Here is a 25238-nt window from a genome sequence, read left to right as displayed (position 1 = left end):
ATTTCCTACTTGTCCATGGCAGCATTTCTTGCACCATCCTCTGAAGCAGCGTCTGCAGCCTTGTTGGAAACTGGAGTCTGGGCTAGTGCACTTCTATAGTGCCTTCCATCAAAGGATCTCAACGCATGTGACAAGTGGTCACTGATGAAGCTACCCCATGCTCCTGCTAAAAGAATCATGCTTGGTGATTACATGATGCCTCTCCACAGCAGCATTATTGCCATAGTGTCTGAGGTACATGTTAGATCTATTTTAGAAATGTGTAAACTGAGGCACAGCGAGGCTGAGCGGTTTGCCCAGGGTCGTGGCATGAAGGCCCACAGCGAACTCCACCCTGACTTCATTGAGGTTATACCGCTCAGAGCTATACCAGGGGCTGGGCACTAGAGTCCTGGTCCCCAGTTCTGTGCTCTTACCCCCTGAACTCCACTGCCCCCTTCTGTTCAGGGAAGGATGACTTAGGTACAACAGGGACATTGCATCTATTTGTTTAATAAAGCTTTTTATTCAGAAAAATAAAAACAAAACACCTCAAAAATGAGAGGATTACAGTAAAAATTTCAGCTAAGGAGGTGGATAAGCCTAAGGATCATATTGCATACAACACAGCATGTGCCAGAAAGGATTGAATTAAAAACAATAATAAATGGAGAGAATTAAATTAATTTCAAAATAAAAGAAGCCCAGTGAAGAAAACTGGCAAAGAAGATCAATGCATTGTATGTTAGATTGCTGAGAGAACACACATGTTCCCAACGTGGATAACAGGTGAGGTCCATAGGTCTTGCGAGTTCATTAATATTCTGCAGTAATACATTCTGTATTATAATAAATAAAAAGAGAGTGTAAAAATATATCTGGGAAATTGAAATCCCCATCTGTGTGGACTGTACTGGCCTTTTCACAAACCTCCCTTCTCTGCAAAACATCTCCCAATCTCAACGGTCTTCTCTTCTTTTTCAAGAGGTCTAGCTACCTCTAGTGACATCTAGGGATCAAAATGGGACGGTAGATACAGAGTAGGTCACAGCACACTGCAAAGCAAACAGATCCTTGCCTCTTGCAGTGCTGACTCCCCATTCCACTTCTTCCTCAAGCTCTGGCTTCACTTCGGACTGGTGGTTATGTATAAATAGAAAGCTATATTCCTTGTGCAAAACTGTCGGATGGTCCTTACTACAAACCATGATTGGAAAGGCGAACCTGTGAGATACAAGTGGGCCGCTGTTATGAGTCAAGGCACCTTAAGGTACTGCTGTCCTTTTAAACAGATCAAGAAAAGCAACTGATACAAAGTGGTGTTTGTTTTGAACCGTTCCAGTTCATCTCTCCTCAGTGTCTGGGGAGTCCAGTTGAAGCTGAAAGGTTGCTCTGTTCTGATGCTATTCAGCAGGAGTGGTACATTTTTTGTTTTGCTGGCCTGTTTATGAAAACTCCTTCTCTGGATACCGTCCCAACCCATTTCTACTGTGTTCCCTCTCACTCTCAAATGCTTTCCTACTGTTCTCTCATTTCCAGGATGCACTGGCCAATGTGGCTTGACAGAGCCCAGATGTCACATAGAAAACTGTGAGCATTTGACTACTGCAGGCATCAGTTTGAAAATTTCTGTTCTATTTTATGTTTATTGCTAGGAGTATTTGCAAGAAAACAGGATCTTTTGTTCTCTCAAAAACTCATCTGCTCACATTACCAGATCCCCCTCTGAAGTCACACTTTTCTGGAGAGCTGACTTGACAATTGCCAAAACAGAGTTAATGAATGTCCAGTCAGCTTCCAAAGAGTTTGGGGCTGGGCCATGGTATTATTGGTTATTCTTGAAGTTTTGCATGGGTTTTTGTTGGCATGGATGTTTGAGGAATTTCTAGGCCTTATTTGCATAGTTGTATTTGCCTGCAAACAACATAGGCTATTTCATTTGTTGTTCTCCTGTTTGAGAAGCTAGTCATCCAGTCGGTGATAGAAACAATGCCGTATGATTCAGGTGACCAGTCACACATCACCAAATGGAGAGTTCCCAAACTCACCATGACTTACATTTGTTCATACAAATTGGGGCATACTTGCAAGTTGCTGACTGAGTGTCAGAAAACAGGATCAGTTTGAAAATGAGACATCGAATAAAGGGTTGCATTTGCTGGATAACTTATTCGAAGTGCCGTGTAGCTCAGGAGCTAGGACTCAGGTGTAGTTAACGTGGGATTGTTTACTGAGGTCGGTGTTGCGCTCTAGCTCGCAGACTGAGAAACACAGTTGAGCTGGCCAAAAAGTGTGGAACAAAGAATATGCTGGACCAAAAAAAAATTACCTTTTAGGGACCGCCCCCCCCAAATATTGGTAAACAGCTTGATTTTTCAACATTGTTCTTTTTTTTTTTTCAATGATTTTTTTCCATGTATTCGTTTTTGTTTACCCTTTACGTGTTCTGGCACCAATTTTGATTGCTTGGGTTAATTACAGTGAAGTTTTTCCGAAACCAAACATTTTCTACTTCCACTTTCTAAAAATTATTTTTGGCGGGGGGGAGGAGAGGGAAAAAGGTTAATTTAAATAAAAAGGTTGGAGGAAATTTCCAAAACCGAGAAAATTAGTCAGTTTTGAAAAAAAAGCAAAATGAAAGAGTTAAAGTTTTGCAATTTTTTTTTGGTCAGCTCTGGACCCCAATTTGTACTGCTGTTTTACCCCACGGGGTCTGCCTAAATCCTGGTTTGGATTCTGCAATATGGGAATGGATTGCTGAGTGGGGGGAACTCAGAGAAGAGCAGTATGAGATAAATAATGACGGAGGGCACAAGAAGTCTATGACTATCTGAATGCTGTGCACACCGAAGAGGGAGAGGAAATTATTAAACGTGCTGAACTTGAAGCATACAAATAGTCCTGTTGAAGTCGATGGGCGTATCTATGTGCTAAAAGTTATGCACCTCTTTGGTGTCCACAGCATTCAGACAGTCACAGACTTATTAAAACCTCCATCATTGTTTAGTTAATGCTGCTCCTCTTGGCACTCCCTGCAAGCAGCGATGCACTTCCATATTGCATGATCCAGACCTGGATTTCGGCAGACCCTGTGCAGTAAAACACTGGGCCTCATTCTTGGTGTGATATGCAGGGCAATGGAAGGAATCTAAGAAAGGGGGCATTTAAAATGAATATAAGGGGAACTTTCTCAATAGCAATTAGGCTGTGGAACGGTCTCCCCAGGGAAATCGGGGCAGCCGTTTTCCTTTGGGACATTTAATAACTGGACTGGACAAAAGTAGGGTGACCAGACAGCAAATGTGAAAAATCGGGACGGGGGTGGGGCGTAATAGGAGCCTATATAAGAAAAAGACCCCAAAATTGGGACTGTCCCTATAAAATTGGGACATCTGGTCACCCTAGACAAAAGTTGGGACAAGGTAGGGAATCCTGCATTGTAAGGGAAATGTCCGAATGAGGCTTTTCCACCTCTAACTCCCATGCTTCTCTGTTGTCGCAAATGGAGCATGCTGACTTCAGAAAGCAGGTCCCAGGAGGGATCCGTGAACTCTTCGGGCATGTCTCCGCTGCAGCAAGGAGTCTGGGGAGCCAGACTCCTGCTAGCGGGACTTGGGCTGGCACACTCAAACATAGCAGAGTGGATGTTGCGGCCCCGGGTGGAGGCTCAGGCTAGGTAGGGTGGGTCTCAGACCGCGTGCTTCGCCTGAACATCTGCTGACGCCATCATGTCCACACAACTATTTTGTAGCATGCTAGCGTGAGCCCTGCTAACACAAGGCTGTCTCCCCGGGCTGGGCGGCTCGCTCCCTGACGCAGTGGAGACGTACCCTGGAGGAACCAAGATCCTGTCTGTAATGCAAAGCCTGACTGCTGGGGAAGGGGAGAGAGAGCAGAAGGCGGCAGGTATTGATGAAATGGTTCCGACGTTTATTCCAAACCACGGCTGAGCCCTGCCATCCTCCCGGCCGCCCAGGGCCAGATGGGATGGATGGAGCTGCAGTGCTTGGCTGCCCCTACAGCTGCCATTGCTCTCTTCATCCCCAAGCCTCCATGTGACTGGGGTTCAGTGGCTTTTCATGGGGTTGCACAGGGCGGAGTCACGAGAGAGCCACTTTACATAGCAATCCCAGCAGCTTTAACCCAGGGGAGCTGGGAACCCATAGCCGTATAAGGCCTTAGCGAGATTTACAGCCAGCAAGCAAGGAGTGAAGGAGAAGAGGTAGACAACCCTGCCCTGCAAATGTCCTGGGACTGGCAGGCTTGGGACACAAGTCCTCCTGGATTAGACTGTTGGGAAGTCATGGGAGTTACAGGTTCTCAGGATCATGGCCCATGTTTCCCTCTCATATGGATTTTCTACAGAGGGGGAAGGGCCTTAGGCCAGGGCAATGCTATGGTTAAGAATTTAAATGCAAATCAGAGAGGATAGTCAAAGTTACTATCCTAACTATCCCAAAGTTACAGTTTCTTCCTAATGTCATCCCCTTGTATACATGTCATACTCTGAGCTCCTGGACACCGAACTGCTGGACTATATAGATACAAGAGCATGGGAGAAAATGCATCTTGTGGGAATCACGGACCTGCTTCTCAGCTGATGCAAGTTGGGGTACGTCCAGTGACTTCAGCTGAGTTCTGCCAATGTGCGGCAGCTGAGGAGCTTACAGCAAAACCGGAACTAGCTTGGGCCTGATTTCCCGCTCCGTTCCTCCAGTTTTACACCACTGGAATCGGCAGATTTAAACTGGAATAACGTAGCCGTGAATCAGGCAACCTGTGTGTTTCGATCCTCAACCAGAACGGTGCTTTTGCAGTGAATGTCCTGTATTGAAACAATAAAACTGGTGATCGCATAGCGAAATAAAACCGTCTGTGAGCGTATTTTAAAGCGTGATCATCAACAAAGATCAGACTTTGAAGTAAACACTATGGCCCAGATCCTCAAAGGTATTTAGGCATCTAACTCCCTGTGGATGCCAATGGGAATTAGGCACCTAAATACCTTTGAGGATCTGGACCTATCTCCTCTTCAAGTAGGTGCTCTCTTTCTAGGTACATTGGCCCTGATCCAGGTAACCCTTCCACACAAGTGGATGTCTGCATCCCATGGGGAGCCTATTGACTTCAACGGGGCTCTGCATCGGCCCACCAGTCCATCCATGTAGAGCCCTGTGATGATATCTGCCTCTCTTACTGTCGTATGGAATGATGACTGGTGACGTTTTACACTGCAGTGAATCGCTGATGTTCTCCCAGACCACCTGCAACCCAGGTCAGCTTAATATTGATATTTGGTGCTGCTGAGTGCTGGATACCGATCTATGGAAGAGTCAGTGTTGCCAACTCTTGGGATATTTGGTGTTTTTTCCTTAAAGCCTCAGCTCCAGGAGTCACGTGAAGACATCCAAAATCACAGATTTCACTGAAAAAGTAAGTTTCTAGCCCATGTGGTTGCAGAGAAAACCTTGAAAACGTGACCCCCAAAGGCTCATAAAAAGAACCCCACATGTATTATTTTTTTCTCAAATCTCATGACATTTTAGCCACTCTCATGACTGGAGAGGGCAGCTTGATCTGGGATTCATTGAACGCTACGGGTTGGCAGCACCAGGGCCCTTACTCCTGCATTGCCTCTGGAGGATCCCTTTACACACGCACCACTCCCTGCTGAGGGAGGTTTCATGGGACCTGCAGGACCTCATAATCATCTGTATTGACTTCCGTCTTTACCACGATAATGGGCCCGTTGTGCACACCCGTCTCCAGGAGCTCATCTGTGTCCTGCTCCCCTGCCAAGTCTTTCCCCTCCCCAGAAGGGGCTCGCTTTCTCAGATGGTTCCTCTGGTGCCTTTTAAAATGCCCTAAGGTGGTGTAGCTCTGCCCACACTCAGAGCAGATGAAGGGGCCCCTCCGGGTGTGGGTGAGCTGGTGTTTCATGAGGTTGGCCTTCTGGGAGAAGCTTTTCCCGCACTCGGTGCATTTGAAAGGCACCTCTCCCGTGTGGATTCTCTGGTGGGTGATCAGGATCTCTTTCCGCTTGAAATCTTTTCCGCAGGTGTTGCATTTAAAGGGCCGGTCCTCCGCGTGGGAGGGCTGATGCAGGAGCAGCTGGGCCTTGTCAGGGAAGACCTGGCCACACTTGCTGCACCTGTTGGGTTCGTACTTGGTGTGGACCCGCTGGTGGGTGATGAGGGCTATCTCCTTGCGGAAGCCCCGGCCGCACACGTTGCAGGGGAAGGGCCACTCCTCGCCTGGCTGGGCCTTGCCCGAGTCATTCTCCCCATGCTTGGAGTATTTGTTGGGCTCCCGGGTGGCCTCGTGCTCCCTCATGTGGACTCGCTGGTGGGTGGTCAGGGCGATTTTCTGGGTGAAGGCCCTCCCGCAGGCCGTGCACTTGAAGGGCCGCTCGCCGGTGTGGATCCGGCGGTGGACGATGAGCCGGGACTTGTCGATGAAGCCCTTGTGGCAGTCGGTGCAGCGGAAGGGGCGCTCCCCGGTGTGGATGCGCTGGTGCACCACCAGCTGGGCTTTCTGTGTGAAGCTCTTCCCACACTCGCCGCACTTGAAGGGCCTCTCGGTGGCGTGGAGCCGCTGGTGGCTGGCTAGGTTCTCCTTGGTGCCAAAGCCTTTCCCGCACTGGGGGCATTCGTGCTCCTTCCCCCCTGAGACCTCCCCATCCAGACGGCCCCTCTCGTGGACTCGGTGGTGCTTGATGAGGGCGATCTTCTGGCGGAAGCCCTTGCCGCAGGCAGTGCACTGGAAGGGCCGGTCGCCGGTGTGGATACGCCGGTGCACAGTCAGCCGGGACTTGTCGATGAAGCGCTTGCCGCAGTCAGCGCAGGGGTAGGGCTTCTCGCCGGTGTGGATGCGCTGGTGGGTGACCAGCTGGGTGCGCTGGGTGAAGCGCTTGCCGCAGTCGCCGCAGACGTACGGCCTCTCGCCCGTGTGGATCCGCTCGTGCTTGGTCAGCTCCCCCCTCTTGGTGAACTTCTTGCCGCAGACGCCACAGCGGTGCGCCCGTTCCTCCGTGTGGGCTCGCTGGTGGTTGGCAAAGTTCCCTTTCTTGGTGAATGTCTTGCCACACTGGGTGCAGGTATAGACCTGGCTCTTACGAGGCACCATCAGGTCCCCCGGATGGCTGCTGCCTTTGCCGTTTTTGGCAGGCAGCCTCCCGTCTGCCGCCTCACCAGCGCTCCCCTCGGTGGCGGCCACGCTCCCATCTCCCTTCTCCCTCTCATGGACTCTCTGGTGCGCCATGAGGCCTACTTTCTGGCTAAAGCTTCTCCCACACTCGGGACACGTGTGGGGTCTCTCGCTCTGGTGCTGGCACCGCTGGTGCCTCAGCAGCTGCCCCTTGCTGCTGAAGCCATCCCCGCACTCAACACACACATGGGCCTCCCCCCTGGCGTGGGTCCTCTGATGGCGGATCAGGTGGATCTTCTGCCGGAAGCGCTTCCCGCACTCGGCGCAATGGTAGGGTTCCTCCCCGGTGTGGATCCTCTGGTGGGTCACCAGGATCGACTTCTTCTTGAACTCCTTTCCACACGTGCCGCATCGGAATATCTTCTCCCCGTCCGGCGTCGACTCGGGAACGATGAGCTGTGAGGCGTTGCCAGTATAGGGCCCGCCATGCCGTCGCCCCCCCTCCCCGGTGTGGACCCTCTGGTGTTTAATGAGGGTGATCTTCTGGCGGAAACCCCTGGCGCACAACCCGCACTTGAAGGGGCGGTCACCTGTGTGGATACGGTGGTGGGCGACCAGCTGCGACTTGTCCACAAAGCTCTTCTGGCAGCTGCTGCACTTGTAGGGCTTCTCGCCAGTGTGGATCCTCCGGTGAACAATGAGCTGTGACTTCTGCGTGAAGCATTTCCCGCACTCGGAGCACTGGTAAGGTCGCTCCCCGGTATGGATCCTCTGGTGCTCCTTCAGCTGCGACTTGGTGATGAACCTCTTCCCACACTCCATGCACGGGAAAGGCCTCTCCCCTGTGTGGGTCCTGAGGTGCTTGGTGAGGTCCACCTTCATCTTGAAGCTCTTCTCACAGTCGGTGCAAGAGTAGGGCTTTGCTTTCTGCAGGGATTCCTTCTGCGCCAAGAGATCTCCCTGCTGGGTCACGCCTTCCTGGCTGGCATCCTCTGCCCTTCCGCTGGCTTGCTGGCTTGTTGGCTTTCCTGCTGTGATGGCACTTCCCTCCTGCTCATGGTGCTCCACCAGCATCTCCTCCTTGTGGGTCTTCTGGTGCGTGGCTAGGACGCTCTTGTGATTAAAGCTGTCCCCGCAGATCGTGCAAGTGTACATCTTCTCCCGGGGGTGCTTGAGGAGATCTTCCACTTCCACCTTAATAACCGTCAGCTTCTCCATCGTCCGGTTTCCCAGGGCTGAGCTGGCAGGAAGCTCATGCACAAGATCGATCATCTGGGGTCTTTCTTGCCATGTCCTCCAATTTTCTTGGCCTGCCGAGGCTCAGAGGAGCTTCTGAGCCTACAAAGGCACTGATGCCAATTTTCATGACTCCCCTTTGGGCGGTAATTCTTATTTCCCTTCATCTGCTGGGTTCAAAAATAAAAAGACAGTCAGGCTTTATTTCAAAGGCCAATGAGGAAGGAAAACTCCTATTTACAGCAAGAGCCAATGGCTGGAAGTGGAAGCTAGTCAAATTCAGATTGGAAATAAGACACATATTGAACTGTGAGGGTAATGAACTACTGGAATAACTTACCGAGGGCCATGGTGGATTCTCCATCACAGGTAATTGTTAAATCAAGACTGGATGTTTTTCTAAAAGCCCTGGTCTAGTTCACACGGGAATTCCGGGAAGTCCTATGGCCTGTGTTGTACCGGGGGGCTGGGTTTTGTGGGGGATGTTGGAAGCAGGTGGGGCTGGGGGTTGGGATGTAGGTTTTGGGGATGTTGGAAGCAAGTGGGGCTGGAGGGTTGGGATGTAGGTTTTGGGGATGTTGGGAGCAGGTGGGGCTGGGGGTTGTGATGCCGGGTTTTGGGGAACGTTGGGAGCAGGGGGCTGGGGATTGGGGTGTAGGGTTTTGGAGAGATGGGAGCAGGTGGGCTGGGGTCCGGATGTAGGGTTTTGGGGTGTTGGGCGCCGGTGGGTCTGGGGGGTCGGGATGTAGGGTTTTGGGGGGATGTTGGGAGCAGGTGGGCTGGGGGAATGAAGGATTTTAGGGGTGTGTTGGGAGCAGGTGGGGGCCAGGACGTAGGTTGGGGGATGTTGGGAGCAGGTGGGATTGGGGAGGTGTAGGGTTTTGGGGATATGGGAGCAGATGGGGCTATGGGGATGTAGGGTTTTGGGAGGGGATGTTGAGAGCAGATGGGGCTGGGATTTATGGTTTGGGGAGGGGACATTGGGAGCAGATGGGGCTAGGGGGATGTAGGGTTTTGGGGGGACACTGGGAGAAGGTGGGGCTGGGATGTAGGGTTTTAGGGGGGACATTGGGAGCAGATGTGGCTATGGGGGATGTAGGGTTTTGGGGAATATCGGGAGCAGGTGGGGCTATGTGGGATGTAGGGTTGGGGGCGATGTTGGGAGCAGGTGAGGCTAGAGGGGATGTGGGGTTTTGGGGGAACATTGGGAGCAGATGGGGCTATGGGAGATGTAGGGTCTGGGAGGACGTTGGGAGCAGATGGGGCTATGTGGGATGTAGGGTTTTTGGCGGGGGGATGTTGGAAGCAGGTGGGGCTGGGGCCCAGGATGTAGGGTTTTAGGTGGGGCAGGATGAATGTCAGGGCTGCTGGGATAGGGGGGCTGGTGGTAGGCTGTTGGGTACACATGGGGTGTGTATGGGCCTGTATATAGGTTGCAGTGCGAGGGGGCCTTTGGGGGGCCGTGTGTGGGTTTGTTATGCATGGGGGGGCACTTGGCTGAATGCCCCCTCTCCCCCCAGTGCAGGAGCTCAGCATGCTGCCCAGGCTGCACCCCGCGGGCCTGGAGCAGAGGGCTGGCTTGTACCCAGTTCATTAACCTGGGGCTGCGCTGAGCATGGCGTTGCTACGGGAAGGGATAGCTCAGTGGTTTGAGCATTGGCCTGCTAAACCCAGGGTTGTGAGTTCAATCCTTGAGGAGGCCACTTAGGGATCTGGGGCAAAAATTGGTCCTGCTAGTGAAGGCAGGGGGCTGGACTCAATGACCTTTCAAGGTCCCTTCCAGTTCTAGGAGATTGGTATCTCTCCAATTATTACCTTTAACAGCACGCCTGCACCGGGGCCAGTGTAGTCAGCCTTACGGCCGGTAGCGCAACTCGCCCCATTATGCTGTTTGGGTGACCGGGGGAAGAGCTGTCCATGCCCATGTTCCTGGCAGCCCAGCTATCCAGGCTCCCGGGCATGATGCAAGGGGGGCTGGTGTGGCCAGAGGATGTGCTGCTGGGCCCTCCCTGCCAGTCACTCTGGCTCTTGCACTGACGTAGCCTCCAGGGCACAGCTCTGCAGCTGCTCTCTGAGCTGGAGGTGCCCCTTCTCCCTGCCGCGCTCAGCCCTGCTACTTGGGCCCAGAACCTGGTCCTCCACGCGCCTCTGTGGGTCTCGGGCACTGAAATCAGAGGTGTGATTGCAGCACAGGTTGACACATCCAGGCTAGTGTTAACCTGGCCAGCTCTGGTCCCAGAGCGCTGGCTTCGGCCTAGGCCAGCTGCCTGAGGAATTACCCAGGGTTCCAGGCTGTGTGGGTGCAGCTTCCCTGCTATTGGTGCTTCCGCTAGCTAGAGCAAAGCTCGTTTGGGTACGGCTACCTCTACACTACAGTAATTACTGCGACGGCTGATGTCCACACTACCCTCCTGTCCGTGGTGCGCGTCCTCACCTGGAGCGCTCAGCTCCATGCAGCTCCGCACGGGGAGCCCAGCTGCCGCCTGGGGCTTCTCACCTCCATGCTCCCAGGCTTCTTGCCTCCAGGGGGAGATGTGTACCTGGAGTCTGGCTGGCTGCTTTGCTCCCGGCGGGGAGCAGGGAACCAGGACCCCAGGGAGCTGCAGGACTCCCAGCGGGGAGCAGGGAACTGCGGGCAGTAGCCCCAGCCGGGAGCCTGGGTGGCAGCCCAGCTTGGAGCAGAGATCCCGCAGCAGTCTGGCTGGGGAGCCAGGAGCCGCTTTCAGGTCAATGTCACGGCTGTAAGGGATCCAAGAGCCGATGTGAGGAACGTAATGTCTACACTAACTACACTGACATAAGCCTTACGCCTCTCCTCGAGGTGGTGTAATTGTGTCATCACAGCGGGGGAGTTACATTAGCAGGAGGAGCACGGCAGCGTGTACACCTCCAGTGTTTTGTCGGTGACAGCGGACTTTTGTCGACAAACTGTGTAGTGTAGACAAGGCCGAAGTCCATGTGCAGCGATCGCACCTCTGAGGCAGCGTAGCCGTACCCTGTGCTTGCTCAGGGGGACAGGGCAGCAGCACCGATTCATGGGAATGATAACAGGATCCTGCCACTCACTCACTCTTGTTATAGTTTATTACGTGTTCTGCTAACGTGCCCTTCAGCCTGGTATTTGAGTGGAAAGTTTGCAGAATATGTCGGACGCCGCCAGCTCTCAGCAGCTGCTCCTGGCAGTGGCAAATTGCAGGAACCCTGCCTATCTCAAGATCCCAGTGGAATCCCATATAGCCTTATCCCAGGTGAGAAATTAAAACCTGGAGTATTAGCTCAGAGCCCCCACCCTGTTTGTTTCACAGCCCCACCAACATCCTGGGGTGCTTGTTTAGTTTTTAGGAAATGTATCAGAAAGAGGCTAAAGTCTGAAAGTCTCCAGCACCAAAGCATGGTTGGGCCCAGCTACCATTCCCACCCTTCTGTGGCAGAAGTGAAACTGACAGCTACATCTCTGCTGCTCTGTGGCCTGCTGGCACCCGAGTTACTCAAGGGAGCGGAGGAACCTGGGAGAAGCTGAGAACTTGCTCCCTCGGTGGTCTGGGGGGTCCTACTCCCTCCTGGCAGATGGCTGGGGTATACGTCCAGCTCAGACTGATCTGACACCCCTAGCTAAAGGCTTGATGTAAAAGATGGCGCCCTCATGGGTCACCACCTGCTTTGGTGCTAAAAGCATGGGCCTCCACTACTTGAGCTGAAGGAGTAACCCCATTCACTGGCAGTAGTAGGCTTTTATCCTCATAGATGGACCAGCTGGTACTACAGGGGGATCCGCACATGCTGAACCAGGGGGGCAAACAGGGACCACATCCTGGAATGAGTTCCTGCCCCCAGTAGGGCTTCCAGAGGCAAAAACCCAGTGAGACCTTGCGGGAGCCACTCCAGTCCTAGAGAGAGACACGGCCCCTACGTGGCCACTCTCCAGAGTGACCCCTCTCCTGATTATTGAAACCTCCTGCCAAGCAAAAAAGGGCCCTGATCCAGCCCTCCCTTCCCGCTGCCAATGCTTCCTCTGTCTCTGCTCTAGAGTCCTTCTTCCCTAAGCACGGAACTGTCTTGCTGCCTGTTTAATCATCGTGAGTAGCTAAACCCAGTACCATGCAGCCATAGGCGTGGGAACTAGAGGTGCGGGGGGTGCTGCAGCACTCTGCTCATGGTCCTTGCCCAGTGTCCGGGATCCCGGCTGTGGGCCCCACGCCTAGGGTCCTGGCTGCTGGTCCCGCATCCGTGCCTGCCCCCAACTGTGGCCGCAGTGTTGGCCCCTGGCCACGTCCCCCTTCCTGGAGCCACGGCCCTGCTCCCAGGCCTAGCTTTAGGGGATGGCGGAGGCCACGGACAGGGACACAACACCCCCATTATAAAAAGTGTACCGGTGCCACTGTATGCAGGTTGTTCTGTTGCAGACTTTTCTGATGAGACCTTAAAAACTAGGGTCCCTCCGCTCTGCATGGCCCTAAGGGATCCCTGGCACGCTTCAGAAGTACAGAGGTGACCGTGGCCACACAGGACTTTTCGTGCAGCATGCTGGCTGCTCCCCTCCACCCTAGAGGTGGCTGCATTTCAGTGGCGCTGAATGTGTTTAGTGTGTGAATCTGTTCAGTGGAAAATAAGATCCAAGCTGCATTCTCAGCTGCTGAATCCTTGCTCAACTCCCCTTTCCTGGAAAAGGGCCCTGATCCATTTACACACACGCACCTCCCAGGGTCGGGTCGTGACAACTGAGGCTGTTGCAAAGAAGGTCATTTTGTGATGCCGCAGCAAAGGCAGGAGGGGATTTCTCAGAGGCATCATTTTAGGCAGGCTTTTAAAAAATCACCTTCCCTTCCTGTGGTTTTTATTTGCACTTTTTGCTGTTACCGAAGCCGGGACTGAATGCGCTTTGTAGGCGCACTTGCAGCTCACCTTTACCCAAAAGCCAAGCACGGTGTCAGCCGCAGGCTGAGAACCCCCCCCAGCCCTGGAGTCCCAAGATTTCTTTAAACCTGCGAAATGTTTCTGATCTTAAAACCAACCATTTTCAAACACTTCAGTTTCACAACAATCAAAACTTCCAGCCATTTCCTGGTTCGCTCTGGTGACTATTGTGGGCACAGAGGAGTTCCCTGAGAGCCTCGCCCCTAAGATCCCAAGTCAGCCACTGACTTACCTTTCTCTCATTGCCCTCAGAATTGGACAGGGAGAAGGTTTTAATTCATCAGCTGTCACTTGCCGGATACCCCATCACCACACTTGTGTCTCTTCTTCCAGTTACTTCTCTAATGTCTGCTGTGATGACTCACAGGAAGTCTGTGTCAGGGATGTAAAAACTACCGGGGGAGAGAAGGCAGAGAAACAGAACCTGGTTCAGGGAGGAGAGGGGCTTAGGCAATGCTGGGGGGCTCTGAAACCACCGGGATCCAGGCCCCCTGATTCTCTGGCCAGCCTTAGCCACCCCTTGGTACTGCTGCTGCCTTGCATGCAGGGCTCCTGTTCCGCAGAGGCTTGCACGCTCCCTGCGGCTTGGCAAGGTCCTGCTGGGAGTTGTAGTCTTTGGGAGGGAGGGCTGGTGCTGCTTGCAGTTTCGATTTGGAGTCTTGGCTTGGTGCTGCGCAGGTGTCAGGGGCTGTAGGGTGGCCAGACAGCAAATGTGAAAAAACCGGGACACGGGGTGGGGGGTAATAGGAGCCTATATAAGAAAAAGACCCCAAAATTGGGACTGTCCCTATAAAATTAGGACATCTGGTCACCCGAAAGGGCTGGGAATGTGTGTGTTGAATGAGCTGTTTGTGGCTTTGGGTGACACAGAGGGGCGTGAAAAACCTCACTTGGTAGCAAGTTGTTCGGATTTGTTAAACCCCGGCAGTGTGCCCAGCGCTGGGCAAAAGACAGAGGCCAGCGCTGTCCCTGCCAAAGGGAATTCAGTTCTTTCGATAGAAGGGTGCGATCTTACCAAGCCTTACTCCTGTGAGTAATCCCATCAAAGTCACGTGGCGCCTTCCTCGCTCCCAGGTAGCGCTTTTCATCCAGAGAGCTCAAAGCACTTTACAAAGGCTGGTCATCAGTGTCATCGTCCCCATTTCACAGATGGGGAAACTGAGGTTAAGTGAGATGGGCAAGTCACCCAGAGCCCAGGTCCTGGGCCTTATCCGCTGGACAAGGCATCACAGTGACACATATACCTAGAACATCATTTCTTACTAATCCTAGAAGTCCTAGTACAGAGCTCTGCCCACTAGGCCATGCTGCTTCTCTGGTTTCCAAAACTGCTCCCTGAGGACCTGCTCCGAAGCCCAGTGCGTGGCTAGACCCCCATTGATCTCAAGGGCTTTGGAGCAGGCCCTGTGTGGTAAGACAAAACAGCGCAGGCCTGATTGTGCCCCCTTTCCTCACACTGGTGAGCGCTAGGCCACAGTCCTGCAAGGGCCGTCACTGGGGCTTTCCAGAAGGATCTGAGCTTCCATTAAATAAGCAAGTTTCTCGTCCTCGTGGTGGCTGAGGAAGGCCTGGAGCAAGCGTGACCGGAAGGCACATAGAAAGACCCCCTCATTTGTTCTTTAAAAAAAATAATCTCATGATTCTTAAACCGATCTCGTGATTTCCTGAGGCCTGATGCATGGTTTTTGTATGCTTGGCACTCGTAATGCTGACTGCCACTGAAGCCAGCGGGGCCACTTGTGTGTAAGTTGCCATCCTTGTGAGTCTGGGTTGTGTAATTACAGCTACAAACGTGGCTGGGTGGCCAGAAAGACCTAATGTGTTGCTTTTAATATATGTAATTGGGTGACTAAGAGTGAGTGTAACTCTGTGGCCTAATGGCCCAGCTACTGACTTAGGACTCAGAAATCCTGGGTTCTATTCCTAGCCTGCTAAATGGCCTTGGGCCAAGCCATTTCACCTCAAGGGTCCGCAGCTGTAAAACAGGGATAGTGGTTCTGACCTCTTCTAAGGCAGAGGTTCTCAAAGCCAGTCTGCCGCTTGTTCAGGGAAAGCCCCTGGCGGGACAGGACGGTTTGTTTACCTGCCGCGTCTGCAGGTTCGGCTGATCGCAGCTCCCCCTCACCGCTCCAGGCCAATAGGGGCTGCGGAAAGGGCGGCCAGCACATTCCTCGGCCCGCGCCACATCTCTCAAACCGCAGCCAGTGGGAGCCACAATCGGCTGCAGCTGCGGACACGGGAGGTAAACAAACTGGCCCGGCCCGCCAGGGGCTTTCTCTGAACAAGCGGTGGCCCGACTTTGAGAACCACTGCTCTAAGGCATGTTCAGATCGACAGCTGGAAAAATGCCTGGTGTTACTGATTCCAGTCTGTGTGGTTGTCTTGTATTCCAAGCCAATATTGGTGTGGGTTGGGTTGTTGTTTTTTTTGCTAATTTCTTCCAGTGCTAGCGATCAGGAGGGATGTGTGGTGGGGACACGTTTTGAGACAGAATTATGATTTTTAAGTTGGTGATGTGCCTTTAACGAAAATGGGGATCAGCTGGTAGGAAAGGCTCCAATCATTTGCTTTCTTCTCTTGTTAACGACTCCACCTATCCTTTGTAGGAAATACTTTTGCCAAAGTTCTCTGTTTCCTTTTCGTTCCCTAATTTTGGACCATGCATTCTGGAGTTAGTTCAAACAAACAAACAAACACACAAACAACCCCCCATCCAACCTCTTGACTAGGATTGAGTCATTTCTATCAAACGTTTCCATGATCTCAGGGTAAGGATGTTTTGGTTTGAGAGCACAGGGCTCGTGATGCCAGCCGCCACTGCCCACTTCTTAAATTTTCAAACAAACACCATTGTGTTTTCTTCCTTCCTGGTGCACATGCTTGGGAGGCGCTCCCCATAACCACCCACAAAGTTACCTCATTATCTTCCTTCAGCTTGCTCCTCTAAACTCTCTTAAGCCCCTTGGGATAGATGACTTGTACCTCCCCGTACTGGCGGGGCACAATCTAAGTAGGCCACACACGTGACTGCCCCATGTGTCTCCTCTGCCCAGTGACCCCCCACCCTGCACCCAGCCTGGGACTGCAGTGCTCTCCCCACCCCATGTTACCTGTGGGGGGTGGCCTCCAACTCGCTCGGCCCCTGTCCCTGGCAGCTGGGGTGGCAGTGGGCTGAGCTCCGCCCCCCTAACCCCCTGGCCTACTCAGCCTCTGTCCCCAGCATTGAGCCCAGGCAGAGAGTGGGCCTCTGCTGCCTCCCAGCCAGGTCCTCTCACGCAGAAGTGGCTCCATCTCACTCCCTGCCTGGCTGCCAGGGAGACCGGTCGAACATGCTGGGGGGCAGACACAGGGAGAGAAGGATAGAGCCCTTCTCTCTCCCTGGCAGGCCAATTTGAGGGTGCATTTGACCCCCCCATGCCTCCCCTATGCGCTGCCTCATCTTTTCATTCTCTGTATGTACAGCTCCTAGCACAGTGGGGTCCTAGTCCATGAGTAGGGTTCCTAGGTGCCACAATCATACAAATAATTAATAATACTTAAGCAGAAGTGGCTTCCGTGCCTCGCTCTGACACACACATCCTGTGTGATCTTGTGCAGAGCCAATTCCAAGCCTCAGTTTCCCCCATCTGTAAAACTGCTGCGTGACCTTGGGCAAGTCGTTGTATGTGGTCTGTGCCTGTTTCCCCACCTATAGGGGAACTAAGGCCCAGAGAGTAAAAATGACTTCCCTAAAGTCACAAAGGAAGTTGGGGGCAAGGAGGAATTGAACCTAGAGCTGGCGACCCAGTTCTTTAAGCAAAGATGAAATCCCTGGAGTTACACCGCTGTAAAACTCATGTGAGTGCAGAACCATGATCAGAGAAAATGACTTATTGTTCCTTTGACTGACCCACCAGCCTTTCCCCTTCCCGCGTGACTTAGATTCTTGACATCTGCTGTCATCTCTTTTGCTGTATGATTCTACCCTCTAATGCAAGAATAGCCTTCCTGTGCCACGGTGCCCAGTCCGACTCCACGCCAGGGAAAGTGGCCTGGGTGCAAATAGCAGCTTTGCCAGTCTGTGCTAGGAGTTTGCATTGGTGCAGCGACACTGGTCCCAGGTCACCAACGGTTGTACAAGGGCAAATCCCCAGTATAGAAAAGGCCCTTGTATAATGCTCCCAGCAGTGTGAGTGGAGCAGGCTGATTAAGTGGCATTTTTACACCCGCTTTGGACAGGTGTAAATGCCTAGCCAGTGAAGAACTCTAGGCCTGTCATCCTTCCCGCTGCTGGCGTCTCAGCCGGGCAGCAGCGGCACAGATCAGCGTATGCACGGAGTGCCTGGAAGAAGGGGGTGAACGCAGTTTCAGTTCTTCCATTTTTGTTTCAAGCTGGCCAGCACATTTTGAGGATATTTTTTGTCCCCCTGAGTCACAATCACACACAGCACAGGCTGTACCAGCAAGAGCTGCATTAGGCCTGGTCTACACTGGAAAGTTATACCAGTATCACTGTGTTGGACAGCGTGAGATTCTGTACGAACATAGTCATGCCAGTACAGCACCCCTGATGTGGATGCAGTTAAACTGGCATAACGGTACCTTATACCGGTATAGTTTATTCCCCTTTCCATATGGGAATAGCTATACTGGTATAAAGCACGGTTATACCAATACGACTGCGTCCTCCTCACTAGGTCATACTGCAATAACTATACCAGTATTCGCAAAAAGAATGAGGAGCACTTGTGGCATCTTAGAGACTAACACATTTATTTGAGCATAAGCTTTCATGGGCTACAGCCCACTTCATCGGATGCACAGACTGGAACATATAGTGAGGAGATATATATACATTCAGAGAACATGAAAAGGTGGGAGTTGCCCTACCCACTCTAAGAGGCTAATTAATTAAGATAGAGACTGGGAGTGGCTGAGCCATTACACACACTGAATCTATTCCCCCATGGTAAGTATCCTCACACCTTCTTGTCAAGCTGTCTGAAATGGGCCATCTTGATTATCACTACAAAAGTTTTTTTCTCCTGCAGATAATTGCTCAACTTAATTAATTAGCCTCTTAGAGTGGGTAGGGCAACTCCCACCTTTTCATGTTCTCTGTATGTATATATATCTCCTCACTATATGTTCCATTCTATGCATCTGATGAAGTGGGCTGTAGCCCACAAAAGCTTATGCCCAAATAAATGTTAGTCTCTAAGGTGCCCCAAGTACTCCTGTTCTTTTTGTGGCTACAGACTAACACGGCTGCGACTCTTATACCAGCATTGTTCACACAACACAGCTTGGACAAGGCCTAAGACAGTAACCTGGGAATGCTTATTAGAAAAGCCCCTTTCTTTTGCAAGTGGAGTTGCATGAGCTGAGGTTTGCACAAAGCTGGCTGTGGGAGAGGCTTAAGGGTTGCCAAAAGGGATGGAAGCAAACAGTGTAACCTGATGGAAGGATCTGCTGGAAAATCGCTGTGTGACGATCAGTCTTTCTCAGCTACCCTAACAACGTTTAGGTTCCTAAATCAGTGCATGGAAGCCAAATCGCTGATCTTGTGCGACCTGCTTGCTAGGCATTTTAATGCAAAGAGAGGACAGCTTTAGTGATAACTGGCTCTAACTGGCACTACCGTGAGGGCTAGTGGAATGAGTAGGAAGGTAGATCATAGAATCCTAGAATCTCAGGGTTGGAAGGGACCCCAGGAGGTCATCTAGTCCAACCCCCTGCTGAAAGCAGGACCAATCCCCATCTAAATCATCCTACCAGTTGCAGAGTTCCAATTGCAGCTCTCTTGCTAAGGAGCTTTGGACAATTTTCAAAAGCCAGAGCAGGTGCTAATAGCCATTTGGGGCCCCATCCAAGGGACTCCGGTAGGATTTGGGGTGACTAAGGGATTTTTAAAGGTGGGTTTTGGAGACGCCTTGTACCCAGTGCTCTGTGGGGTTTTCAGAAGGGCCCATGCAAATTCCTTGGGTGCTCAGGGCTAAGCAGAAACATCCACTAGCATATGTCAATCAGCAGACAGCACACGCTAATGAGGCCTGGACAGCCACGGGGGAGCTGTATGAAGGGGGGCTATTTTCAGACACATCTGGAGAGTGGCCCAAACAATAGGGTTTGGGGCAGGCGCGGGCGATGTGGGAAATGAGACCAAGAACAAGAACGGAGAGAGAAAACCAACTACGTGGGCCCAGAAGCTAACACCATACATTAAACAACGACACCCTCCTTCCTCCACCAAGGAAGCCTTGGTGGGAAAGTGCTCAAGAACCTCTCTGCCAAGGCAGAGAAGAGGCTGTGTGCTCAGACTGTAACTCCGGGTAGGAGCCATGGCATGAGCCTGAATATTTAGTCACCCCAGGCCTGACCCCCATCCTTGCGTCTCATGCAGCCAGGGTGTCTAGGGACCAACGTGTTTTCTAACAGACTGCAGAGTGTCACCTTGATTCCTTCAGAGGGAGGGACAGTGCTGCTCTCACCTCCTTCTCCTCCTCCTCCTCTAACTCTCCCTCCAAAAGCAATGCACAGATTGATTATTTATTACCGTGCAAGATAAACACAAATTAAAACAGCGGCAAGGACCCAGCCCATGCTCTTTGTCCTCTGCTGGATTTTCAGGTATTTTAGACTCCATGGCAGCTGAAGAGAGAGAGCAGCCCCCAGGGAGCTTCTGAGCACCTCCTACAGGCCCAGGGAGCTTCTGAGCACCTCCTACAGGTGACACGGAGGAAATCGTCACTGCAACTCAACATCCCCCACCCCACCCCTAGTGCTAGAGTGGGACCTGCATTATCTCATAGACCACGGTGAGGTTTTCTGCTGCCACCACTGCATATGGCCTGTCGTTGGCGTGGATCTCTTGGTGCCTGTTGAGGCTTGATTTGCGGGTGAAGTTCTTCCCGCATTTGGTGCACACGTGGGGCCTTTCCCCGGCGTGGCTCAACTGGTGCCTCTTCAGGTGCCTGATGGCACTGTAGCTCTCCCCGCACTCGGTGCATATGTACGGCCCCTCCCGCGTGTGGATCAGCTGGTGTCTCATGAGGTTGGCCTTCTGGCTGAAGCTCTTGCTGCACTGAGGACAGGTGTAGGGCTCCTCCCTGGTGTGGATTCTCTGGTGCGTGATCAGGGTGATCTTCTGCCGGAACCCCTTCCCGCACTCGCTGCATGCGAAGGGCCGCTCCCCCGTGTGGGTCCGGCGGTGCGTGATGAGCTGCGACTTGTCGATGAAGCTCTTCCCGCAGTCAGCGCATTTAAAGGGCCGCTCCCCCGTGTGGATCCTCTGGTGGATGATGATGTTGGATTTCTGGGTGAAGCGCTTGCCGCACTCGGCGCACTTGTACGGCCGCTCCCCCGTGTGGATCCTCTCATGCTGGGAGAGCTGGGACCTCACAAAGAAGCTCTTCTGGCACTGGCTGCACTTGAACGGCCGCTCGTCCCGGTGGGTGCGCTGATGCTTGGTGAGGTTACCTTTCTTGCTGAACTTCTTCCCGCATTCAGAGCACGTGTGAGTCCGCTTCCTCCTCAGGCCTCCCCTTGGGGCGCAGAGCGCTCCCTGGTGGCTTTCCTCAACTTCCGGGCCAGGGGATGGTTCTGCTTTTGTGGTGCTTGTCTTGTGTCTTACGAGATCTCCTGTCAGATTTCCCTCACACCCGTTGGGTTCCTGTGAGCCTTGTCTCCTGAGAGGTCTCTGATGGGCTGTGAGATCTCCTGTTGCTGTTGGATTTCCCTCACACCCACTGGCTTCCTCAGGGCTCCATCTCCTCCGATGGGCTGTGAGATTCCCCTTCTTAACAAAGCCTTTCCCACATTTGGCAGACTCACGTGCTCTCTCTCCCGGCTGGGTGGTACTTTTCTCATCTCCATCACGCTTGCCATGCTGGGCTCTCCGGTGGGCTGCCAGATCTACCATCTGAGCAGTGCTTTCCCCGTATTCGGTACATGGCCCCAGTCTCTCTGGTGCATCTAGTTTAAGGATTTCCATTGTACCGCTGCTCTGCTCCCTGGCGGACCAGGCCGCTGGGCTGTTATGGAAGCTTCATTCGCAGGGAATGGGTGTGTCGCATCTGTTTCCGGCTGGGTTTTACTTTCTTGGCTTTATCCTGACTCATGAAGATTTCTACCTCGCCTCGGCATACTCCCACTTCTCCTTCCCCATTTTGTTTCCTGAGAGGGCTCCCGTTTTTAGTCCACTCCTCCGGATGCTTCTCCTTATTTGAAACTGTTGGGCTTTCATCTGCTGGATGAACAATCAAATACAATCAGGCATTAGTTCAGAAGCTGATGACAGAAGAAAGGCCATAGTCAGGGCTGTTAATTTTGGAGAAAATCTTGGAATGATCACAGCTAAGTTGAAGCCCAAGAGCTGCGGGCATTGTTATATAAAGCTTAGAGCAGGGGACTAAGTCTCAGGATTTCTGGTCCTGAGGGGGCCATCTTGGCCACTGGCTTGCTTGTGACTATGACAGTTAATTCATGCTCCAGGTACCTCTGCTTCCCTATCTGTGAGCTAGACAACCCAGACAGAGGGGAGGAGAAAGGCAATATCACTATCCCTATGTCTGGCAGATAGAGAACAGAGGCACAGAAAGACTGAAGGATGAAATCCCGGCCCTACTGAAGTTAATGGGGGTTGGCTTCAATGGAGTCACGAGTCACACAGCTGGTGTATGGCAGAACTAGGAGCTGAGGCTGGAACCCCAGCCCATTACTGTAACCACAGGTCCATATTCCTCTGCCACGTCATCAGTGTTTACTAGTGAACTAAAATCAGGAGTAACTCCAGAGGAGGTCCTGGAGTTACACTGATGTGAAACCGATGTGAGTCCAGAATCAGCCGCAGAGAGAACAGCTTCTGTTCCCTTTGGCCTACCTACCAGCCTTCCCCTTTCCCTAATTCCCATTCAAACAAGGATATTGCCCATCATTATTACAATAAAGTTTTGTTGTTTATTTCATTTTCAGTTGTTGGGGCTGCTTGTTTTCATAGCCTGTTTCCATCCCTTGCTGTTCCTGCTCTGACCTGCTGATCTGATGAGAGCAGGATGAGAGATTGTAACAGACTCTGCCGCATCCAGTTTCTTCCCTCTCTCTAGCACAAACCCTGATACACGTGGAAGTGTGCAACCAGTTACTCATGCCAAAAAGCAACTGTGCAGTCTTCTTTGCTCACCCATTTTAAATCGCATCCTTTGGAAATAGTTAAAGTCAAACTCACGTCAAGGATGAATTCAGCCCATTGACTTTGAGGGTCTCGTTGCACTACAAAAAGAAATGGCCACTAGGCCATCTGTTTTCAATGGAGTGGAAATAGAGTTGACTAACCATTTGAAGGAAAAGTGCTTTAAACTAGGCTTGATCTGCCTACAGACTAAAACACTGTTCCCTAACACTGCTGGAGAACCAAGAAATGCACATGCTAGAATACAGTGCAGTGCAGATGGGCACTTAAATGGGACGGAGCACAGCCAGCCCCTAAGGCAGGGGTAGGCAACCTATGGCACTCGTGCCGAAGGCGGCACGCGAGCTGATTTTCAGTGGCACTCACACTGCCTGGGTCCTGGCCACCGGTCCGGGGGGCTCTGCATTTTAATTTAATTTTAAATGAAGCTTCTTAAACATTTAAAAAACCTTATTTACTTTACAGACAACAATAGTTTAGTTATATATTATAGACTTATAGAAAGAGACCTTCTAAAAACGTTAACATTTATTACTGGCACACGAAACCTTAAATCAGAGTGAATAAATGAAGACTCGGCACCCCACTTCTGAAAGGCTGCCGACCCCTGCCCCAGGGTGTGGTGAGGCCACTTTGCACTGCACCTCTGATGCATTCTGGCCTTCAAACCAGTGTAGCCAGACAAAGGAGGATGAGTATGGAGGCATGGCCAGAGGAAAGAGGGAGTGGCCTGGGTGCCCTGTTCCTTGCTGATTCCTGGCTGCATCTGGCCCCTAGGAACCAGTGGCAGCTGGTATAACATAGATTTGCACTGCACTGCACTGCACTGCACTTGCTCTGTCCTTTGCTCTTTGCACAACAATAATATGAAGACACCACAAGGGCACAGGTGGGACCCAAATAACTATTTTTACTAAATATGCCAGGCATGGCTAACTACGCATTGCTGCTCTGGCTGGTTTCTGGCACCTTCTAACACCGAGAACACAGTCGGCGCCACTGGAGGGTTCACACACAGCTTAAAAGGACACTGCCCTGCTTTTACATGCTGCAGCACTCCTGGGCCATAGTGAAGTTTCTGGGTGAAGAGTTAGGACCCAGTTCTGCAAACACACATGGCCGGTGTTAACTTTATTCCCATGAGTAGCCCCAGTGATTTCAGGATCCAGGCCTGAAGGGACAGCTCGGTGACAGCTGCGGAAGAGAGCTGATGATCATGACAATCGGTAATAATTAATGAAGAACGAGGATGACTTAAAGCACAACAATGTATTGTGATGCCGGCATAAAAAATTAGTCTTGCTTTAAAATCCAAACACCTACGAACACTTTGCCTCACTGACATTTTCACAGACATAACCATTGTTCATAGTCTATAGGGCTCTGATTCAGCAAAGCACATGCTAAACTTTAAAGGCTTGTTTACCTGGGGAAATTAGCACGAATGGTTGCAGTATATTTATACCCCTTTTAGCTAGGTCAGTATAACTCCTTTTGTGGACACTCCTACTCCAGAATAAAAGTGACATTATGCTGGCATACTAGACATAATTATACAGCTGTAGTTCTTCTGGTCAATTTCCCATGTAGATAAACCCTAAGCGTGTGAGCAGCTCTATTGAAGTCAATGGGACTCCTGTGCTTAATGTTAAGCATATGCTTAAGTGCTTTTCTCGATCAGGATATGAATTATCCAACAAATACCCATCATTAACAATAAGACTTTGCATATTCAATGCACTGATGATCTAGTGCAGTGGCAATAAACTTAAGATGGCAAGTTAAATAAATAGTGTAAAAGAATGTAACCGGGCTGAGTGCTGCCATCAGAGAGAAACTGCTCTGTGTCCCAGCATCAGATAACGAGTTGATGCTCTAAGATAAATACACTCACACACCTACACGCGCACACACAACGAGGATATGAGCCGCAACACATGGCCTCATCAAGTCAGTTTGGGCCCATTATTTTCATACAGTTTTTAAAATTAAACACAGACGATTATTTTCTTTGACATGGAGCAACTTTGACATGTCAGCTGTTAAATAAAAGGACCTTCAAACATAAAAGATTTTGGTCCCATTCCACTCATCAGCAAATATCCCTGTATATCTTGTAAATTCATCAGCGGTGATCATATTATCCCCGGTGCTTGGGTTTAAAGAAACAAGCAGGTGGCACCCAAAAGAATACATATTTGATTCTGATCAAAGGGAGATTTAACATCAACAACTGCGAGAAATATAATATTAAGTTGATCAGAAATTTTCAAGAAATATTTCCACGTATCAAACAATCTTTCACTTCTTCCTAGTTTATTCAGTCTCCAGTGATGAAACTTGGCCCATATACAGACACAAAAGACGTTCACTGATGCTATCTTAGCTGTGGGAAAACATTCCCTTCAGGCATTTACCTTTTGTTCTCTAAGAATTAGCCAGATGAGGATTTTTCGGTCAGAGGTAACTTGGCAACTAATGCAGAGTCCAGACCTCTCGCTTTTTGTCACCCAAACACACTGTGGCTCTGCCCATCAGTTATTCTCCTCCAAATGTCTGCTGTGCTGACTCACAGGAAGTCTGTGTCAGGGCTCTAAAAGCTACCGGGGAAAGGGTAAAACACAAGGCAGAGAAACAAAGCCAGCAGAGCAGGGGGAGAGAAAGAGGCTGGGAAATGCTGGTGGATTTGGAAGACAGCTGGCATCCGGGCAGAGCCTACGCACCCTGGCATGGCCAGCCCCATCAGTTCTCCTGAGGATGCAATCAACATTAGCTCACCCTGGGCATTAGCTGC

The 25238-nt window shown here is 51.4% G+C and overlaps 1 protein-coding gene across 1 annotated transcript; it reads right to left on the bottom strand.

Moving 5' to 3' along the window:
• Positions 1-551: 551 nt before the first annotated feature.
• On the bottom strand, positions 552-25214 carry LOC120399598 (zinc finger protein 845-like). The gene is made up of 4 exons (XM_039528032.1): positions 24862-25214; positions 20040-21502; positions 10796-11100; positions 552-8435 (listed from the first exon to the last, which is right to left on the bottom strand). Exons 2-4 carry the CDS (start codon positions 21245-21247, stop codon positions 5662-5664), a joined length of 4287 nt encoding a protein of 1428 aa, XP_039383966.1. The 5' UTR covers positions 21248-21502; positions 24862-25214; the 3' UTR covers positions 552-5661.
• Between the last annotated feature and the right edge of the window lie 24 nt (positions 25215-25238).

Source organism: Mauremys reevesii, linkage group 2, assembly GCF_016161935.1.
Source record: "Mauremys reevesii isolate NIE-2019 linkage group 2, ASM1616193v1, whole genome shotgun sequence".
Classification (NCBI taxonomy): Eukaryota; Metazoa; Chordata; order Testudines; family Geoemydidae; genus Mauremys; species Mauremys reevesii.
Note: the sequence above shows the minus strand (reverse complement) of the source record. Positions and strands in the feature narration are given on the sequence as shown.